The sequence below is a fragment of the Mustela erminea genome, chromosome 14, assembly GCF_009829155.1.
Source record: "Mustela erminea isolate mMusErm1 chromosome 14, mMusErm1.Pri, whole genome shotgun sequence".
In the NCBI taxonomy this organism is placed as follows: domain Eukaryota; kingdom Metazoa; phylum Chordata; class Mammalia; order Carnivora; family Mustelidae; genus Mustela; species Mustela erminea.
This window is the reverse complement of record NC_045627.1, coordinates 55,055,551-55,063,181: the sequence shown is the minus strand read 5'-3', so window position 1 is coordinate 55,063,181 and position 7,631 is coordinate 55,055,551. Positions and strand designations below refer to the sequence as shown.

Sequence of the window (7,631 nt, the reverse complement as noted above, 5' to 3'; positions counted from 1 at the left end):
ATATAACAAAAACAATTTATGGAAGCTCAGTTCCCAAATGGTGATATACACTAGGTGAGAAATGGCATAGTAATCTAAATATTGTGTTAATAAAGGGTTATAAATGTTAAAATTTTCAAATAATTAGAGTAATATCTCTGTAGCACAAAGTATGCTAAACATAATTTTAATGCTTTGATTCATTCAGGAGGTTATGGTTGTGTAGACATTGTGGTTAAAAGTTTTAAATGTGGGATTTTAGTGTTTTATAAGATATTTCTCTTAATACTTTCTTCGAGCATTTACTGAATATTCTACATTGTATTAGCACTTCTCATGGTGTTCTACATAGAGTAGTCACATCACTAAGTTTACCGAAACTACCAACAATTTGATACATTTAAAGAAATAAGATTCTGGGGTGCCTGGGTGGCTCAGTGAGTTAAAGCCTCTGCCTTCGGCTCAGGTCATGATCACAGGGTCCTGGGATCAAGCCCTGCTTCGGGCTTTCTGCTTGGCAAGGAGCCTGCTTCCTCCTCTCTCTCTGCCTGCCACTCTGCCTACTTGTGATCTCTGTCTGTCAAATAAATAAATAAAATTTAAAAAAAAAAAGAAATAAGATTCTGATCGACTCTATCTGTTTCTTTCAGGAAAATCACCACCCATATAATGGAATTTTATCTGATTCTATAGATAAGATTTCTTTATTCTGGATATCATGATAACAATACAGGAAGTATGCACTATTTCTCATTTCTGCAAGTAGTCTTCACTGCTGAAGGAAGAAATTTTTTAAGCTATAACAGTTCATTTTGGTACCTTTAATGGAAATTCTGATTTTGTTAATTTTTGATAACTTTTTGCAAAGGTATGAACAACCAAAGAACTTATCTTGTTAGGCAAGTCCACATTAATAAGAATGCCTAGAAGAGGATTGATTCTTCAGACCCGGACCCACTGGCTACTCTTGGGTCTCGCTTTACTCTGCAGTTTGGTATTATTTTTGTACCTCCTGGAATGTGCCCCCCAAACTGATGGAAATGCACCTCTTCCTGGTGTTGTTGGGGAAAATTATGGTAAAGAGTATTATCAAGCCCTCCTACAGGAGCAAGAAGAACATTATCAAACCAGGGCTACCAGTCTAAAACGTCAAATTGCCCAACTAAAACAAGAATTGCAAGAAATGAGTGAGAAGATGAGATCACTGCAAGAGAGAAAAAGTGTGGGGGCTAATGGCATAGGCTATCAAGGCAACAAAGAACAAACACCTAGTGATCTTTTAGAATTTCTTCATTCCCAAATTGACAAAGCTGAAGTTAGCATAGGAGCCAAATTACCTAGTGAGTATGGAGTCATTCCCTTTGAAAGTTTTACCTTAATGAAAGTATTCCAGTTGGAAATGGGTCTCACTCGCCATCCTGAGGAAAAGCCAGTTAGAAAAGACAAGCGAGATGAATTGGTAGAAGTCATTGAAGCTGGCTTAGAGGTCATTAATAATCCTGATGAAGATGATGAACAGGAAGATGAAGATGGTCCCCTTGGAGAGAAAATGGTATTTAATGAAAATGACTTCATAGAAGGTAATGTGAAAAATATGTTGATCCATAATTATGTTAGTATGACAATTCTATTACTCTGTGCTGGTATTATAAGTCAGTAATTATTTACAGTATTAAAATATTTGAGTTTTTACTCAAATAATGAATTTGAAGTGGCTTTTTAAAAAAAAGTTATAATGTGACCATAATAAAATAGAGGACCAGGGAAATAGAATAAATCTATATATATATACCCTATAAGGGAATATATATATATATATATAGAATATATATATATTCTATATATATATGCTATACAGGGCTCAAGTTGAAGGGCTCTTAGAGCTATATGTGTATTTGTACATGTATGTTTTTGCATTCTTATCTGGTCTTAATGTTCCCTTTTTGTATTTTTCAAAATATATGAACTAAAATTCATGATTTGAAAACCATTTGATAAAGGAAGGGAAAAAACCCTAATTTAGTAGATTGACGGTGATTCTATATTTTAGGGGGAGGAGAACCACATGTCAGAACATCAAGGGGGCATATGTAGTTTTGAAAAGCATATTTGGTATTTGAAAAAGTAAAGAAATAACCTGTTTTCCTAATACAGACTGCAGAAAGGGCATGAAATGTATACGTATCAAGATGGAGTATGACTCAAAAGTTGAGGAACATTTCTGTAAACTTAAGATATTTGCTGATTGGTGTAAATAGAAATACAGATCCCCACCCATCTCCATCTTAATATCTCCTGCCAGATATTTAGTGACAAGCTTAAAACGATTTTGGATATAAATCTGTCTTGAAAGTTCTCTTTGCTTGATTTTATGAACAGTATACCACATGTAATTTCTTTGGGCTTGAATCATCATGGATAGTACTTGCTATACTACAGTGTAGTAGCACCTTAAGCCTTTGGAGGCCATCAGGAAGGGCATTGTGCTTTCCATGGTACTTCAGCTGTCTTTTCATTGTAGTCAGTTCTTTTTTTTGTTGTCACTTAGTGCAATTTTGAATGGGCTGTTTCTCTCAAAACTCTTCGAATTTTTCTTCAAATTCAGCTTTTTGTCTTTTTACCGTATTTGTAGCTTATAGCAGAACTGAAAGCTGCTGAGGAAATAACTCACTAAAGTATAAAATGTCTTCACATCTGCCTTAATAAAGGAAGGAAGCCATGTCAGTTTTATATTCTACAGCTTCTGCTTATCTTATAACTTTCTTTTGATTCTTTCACTGACAGGATTTTTCTCTGCATGGAACATAATTTTGTCCCCCACTTTTCTTCCACTCTGCTAACCCCCTGGCAAAAATAAAAAATACTCATTATTCAGTAATTCTTATTCCTTTTCCTTTTCCACACTTATTCCTTTTCCACACTTTAGCTTAGATATCACTTCACTTAGAAGTCATCTCTAACCTGCAAGTCTTAAGATAACAGTACTTCCTGTATTCTCTTGTAACCTTTACCCATGTCCCCTCTCATAGTACTTGTCATAGTATATGATGTTGCCCGTTTCCTGATTTGTAGTTCTCTTAGGCTGTTGTAAGCCTCAGCAGAGAGTGGATTGGTCTATCTTGTTCTTTATTTTATTCCCAGATATTAACTGACTCACACATTTATAGGTCTTCCCTCTCTCCTGAGTGTACATTTAAAAATCAGATTGCCCAGGAGACTTCCAAACTTTTCTCCTGAAGTTACCTCAAATCATCATTTTTAAATCTGTACTGATTTTTCTTTGTCTGACTTCACTCTCTTCAGAGAGAGAGAGAGAGAGAGAGAGTGAATGTGTGTGTGTGTGTGTGTGTGTGTGTATGTATTTGTAGAGTGAAATATGTATCACTGTATTGTTTTTATTTCCTTATTTTTCTGTCTCCCTCACTAGACTGACTGTTCCTCAAAACCAGGACTGTATATATAGCCCCCTTTATACCACCGATGAGTGACATGAAGGCACTCTATTCATTTTAGTTGAACTGAACCAAGCAATAGAAGTTTGACTCTCAGATCTAGAATTTAGTATTGGTAGAAGTAATTTATTTTCATCATATGATTACTGTGCTGATAGGCTATACTACTAAAAAAAGTCATATGTAAAAAGGAATAATTGTGATTTGGAACATATTTTTGAATTGACTAATAATAGAGGAGTGAACATTTTTTGTAACCTCTCCTTTTAAATAAATAATTGTTTTCAACTGTACAATAGGGATAATTATTTTCACAAAATGACTAAAAACACTACATGTCTGGTTTTGTACTTTTGATCTCTGAGTAAAATCAGTATTCACATTGAATTTATAAACTTTGACATGGAGACATCTTTGTCCCTAACTCTTTCCTTTAGGTTATTATCGCACCGAGAGAGATAAGGGCACACAGTATGAACTCTTTTTTAAGAAAGCAGACCTTATGGAATATAGACATGTGACCCTCTTCCGCCCTTTTGGACCTCTCATGAAAGTGAAGAGCGAGATGATTGACATTACTAGATCAATTATTAATATCATTGTGCCACTTGCTGAAAGAACTGAAGCATTTGCACAGTTTATGCAGAACTTCAGGTAACTCGCAGGGCTTAATGATTTGGCTAAGCACTTCTAAAAAATCACATTTCATGCTGATTTGCTTAATTTATCTTCACTGAGTGTGATTACTTAGAATTCCAGGGTAATTTTATAGGCTTTGGGGAATCTTAGTTTTTGATACTCTTTTTTTAAAATCATGTATAATATATTGTGTTATTGGCAATTTGAATTTTTTTTTAAGATTTTATTTATTTCTCAGAGAGAGTGAGCACAGGGAGACAGAGTGGCAGGGAGTGGCAGAGGGAGAAGCAGGCTTCCTGCTGAGCAAGGAGCCAGATGTGGGACTCAATCCCAGGACGCTGGGATTATGACCTGAGCCAAAGGCAGCTGTTTAACCAACTACTTAACCAACTGAGCCACCTAGGTGTCCCTGGCAATTTGAATTTTGAAGTAAATTGAGAGTGACAACGATTAGAAACTATATTTGACGACCTTTATAATTGTGTGTGAGTTCATTTTAGGATGAGTTGAATTTTTAAAAATAGCTTTATGGAGGCACAATTTACATACAATAAAACCCACATATTTTAAGGATACAGGTTGCATGTCTTTTGACAAACCTTTATGCTCATAATTGCTTTCCCAATGAACATACAGGACAGGTCATTGCTTTTTCTCCAGAAAATTCCCTAAGAACAATTGGAATTTTAACATTGAAATAATTTTAGAAATACATTTAACTAAAAATGAGAGTTATTCCATCTTGAGAAGCAGAGACTATAATAATTTTTAAAATAATTTTTTCCTTTTTTTGTCATTAAATTTGGATATTTTAAAATGCTGAAGTGTTAAAATGTTAACAAGTATATATCAAGGTAGCCATGTGAGGAAAGTTTTGCCTTTTTGTTTGACAATTGCCATGTTTTTAATATTTTAATATGCTAGTTTTAATGCTTTATAATCCCAATCTTTATTCTCATATTGAAATCATTGGATTTAAAAATTAATGTTTGGGGCGCCTGGGTGGCTCAGTGGGTTAAGCCTCTGCCTTCAGCTCAAGTCATGATCTCAGGGTCCTGGGATCGAGCCCCACATCAGGCTCTCTGCTCAGCAGGGAGCCTGCTTCCTCCTCTCTCTCTGCCTGCCTCTCTGACTACTTGTGATCTCTGTCTGTCAAATAAATAAATAAAATCTTAAAAAAAAAGTTTAAAAATAAATAAATACATAAATAAAAGTTAATGCTGCTCTGTAGCAGAATATCTAGAAATCATGCTTCCAAATGAGTTTTGCCTATTTGAAATTGGTCACCTGAGATCTGATTTTCTAAAGCATTTTTAACTGCTTTTCTTGGAATTGCTTTCAGATGCTACATTATTCTTTACAGTAAGTAATCTCAGCCATGGCAGATATTTATTCCTTGATGAGAGGTATAATTTCTGGAATTAGCCAGTCTGAGGACAAAATAACTCTTGACTAGCAACTTGAATATTTATTTATTTGGTTTTTAGACTTCTTTCCTTGAGTAACTTGTAATTTGCTTCTGAAGGCAATACCAAAGCAAAAGTTTCAAAAATATTTTGGAATATGGCAACTTCTATGGACCTTCAAGGACTGTATTCATGTGGTTATATTGTTATGCATTTGCTTATATTATTATGTCGTTAATAATTCAGCAATATTTCCACTTTTATATTTACTTAAAGCTTCATGCAGTGTCATTCTAAATGAGTAATGCCTTACTTGTTTTGTTAAAACTTCATGTGACTGCTTTCTGAATGAGTAGTGCCTTATATATTTTTTTGAATGAACTTTATTTTTCAATTCTATTAGGGATGTGTGTATTCATCAGGACAAGAGAATTCATCTCACAGTGGTGTATTTTGGTAAAGAAGGATTATCTAAAGTCAAGTCTATCCTAGAATCTGTCACAAGGTTGGTGAACCATGTCCAAATTGAAGTCTTGATACATAACATTAGAAGAATGAGAATTTCAGATATTTAATGAGTTGATTTTTTTTATAAACATATAATGTATTATTAGCCCCAGGAGTACAGGTCTGTGAATCGCCAGATTTACACACTTCACACCGTAATGAGTTGATTTTTAATAGCTGCTCTTTAAAAGTTGGCTGAGCAAATGAGTGGTGGTGCTAGTAAGTTCCTCATTTCACCCCTAAGTTCACTCATGCAGCTCTAAATGATTCGTCTTCCCTGACCTCTTGGCAGCCAGCCTGGCATGATCTGAGCCCTCTCACTCTGTGGCCCAGCCACCTTCTATTTATTTGCCTCCATTTATTACTTCTTCATTCCCTTCTGTTGGACTCTTCCCCTTTTTCTAAATCTAATCCCTTCACTTTGATGTCATCTCCTAAGCTTTTCTCTCACTTGTCACCTTTCTTTCCTTCCATTTTCCCAAGTTCCTTCTTCTTGCCCTTCAAATAATGCTTAGGTCTCTCCTGTCCTTAAGCCACCACCACCTGACTCTGTAGTACCAGTAGCTGCTGGTAGGTTTCTGTTCTTTCATAGCTAAACCTCACCAAACAGTAGTTCTCTAATCAGACAACTCACATAGTACCTGGCACATAGTAGGTACTCAGAGGTTTGAATGAATGAATTAGTAATTCCTTAATACTCCGACATTAATTCTATAGCTTTTCAGCCTTTTCATCTCTAAGTTATAGGCCCAAAGTTATGACCTAACTGCCAAATTCAGCCTTTTTTCTGTCATCCTCTTTGGTCGCTTTTTTACATTTGATGCCTAACCAGTACTTTTTTCTTAACATATTCCTCTGATGTTTGTAAAATGAATATATTTTGTAAATGTAAATATGTTACAGTGTAAAATTTTAGGTTGATTGCCTTTTCAGACCAAGCCAACTCTGTATCCTTTACCTGCTTCTTTACCTTTCTGCTAGTTGTGGCCATTCCCTAAGAGTCCAGATTTGGCCGGCCATTCTTCTCGAATTGTTCAACTAACATTCCTTGAGTCCCACCAACTATGTTCCAGGTACACTGCTCGGGAGTCTAACTGGGGTGGTTGGAATAGATGAGCACAGAAGAGAGTGTTATAGTTCCTACCCCAAAGGGACTCTCACAGTACATGTATTAAAAAAAACAAATACTGTCTTTTCTTCTCCCTTCACACTAGCTGTTTCTCTTGGTGACCCTCTTTCAGTTCAGACTAAGACCATTATCATGATCCCCTGGGCTTCATGTCTGAGAGCTAGCATCTTTCATTCTTTACCTCTAGTCAGTTCTTACTTACTGCCCAGGACCTTTTCCCTGTCCTTTCCCTGCTACTGCCACCACCTTAACTCTTGTTCCCCCTCCTTCATTTCTTTCCTTCTCTTCCCTCTTCACCATTTTCAGGTCACCCACTAAATGCCAGGCACTTACATTGGTACCACTGAAGCTATCACTGCATTACTTAAGACTCCTCTGTGGCACATGATAGAAACCCATCTTGAACTTGCTTAAGGAAACTGAGAGTGTTAATGGAAGAATCTTGGATAGTCCCCAAACTGAAGGGATTATTACAGCCAAATTTGGGGAGAAAAACCAAAACAGCTTTGATATTTTAGG

At 35.8% G+C, this 7,631-nt stretch overlaps 1 protein-coding gene across 8 annotated transcripts in view; it reads left to right on the top strand.

Annotated features, from left to right (window-relative positions):
• The window catches only part of CSGALNACT2 (chondroitin sulfate N-acetylgalactosaminyltransferase 2), a 44,159-nt gene that overhangs the window by 15,134 nt on the left and 21,394 nt on the right, over window positions 1-7,631 (top strand). For 6 of the 8 annotated variants that reach the window (XR_004278965.1, XR_004278966.1, XM_032314056.1 and 3 more), the window contains exons 2-4: window positions 630-1,559; window positions 3,869-4,085; window positions 5,880-5,981. Coding sequence is in view for 5 of the 8 variants with exons in the window: in XM_032314056.1 (XP_032169947.1) it covers window positions 899-1,559; window positions 3,869-4,085; window positions 5,880-5,981 (980 nt within the window). In the remaining 3 variants the exon portion in view is untranslated. Of the gene's footprint in view, window positions 1-629; window positions 1,560-3,868; window positions 4,086-5,879; window positions 5,982-6,964; window positions 7,057-7,631 lie in introns of those variants that run through there. The other 2 variants (XM_032314060.1, XM_032314062.1) reach the window with 2 other exon arrangements.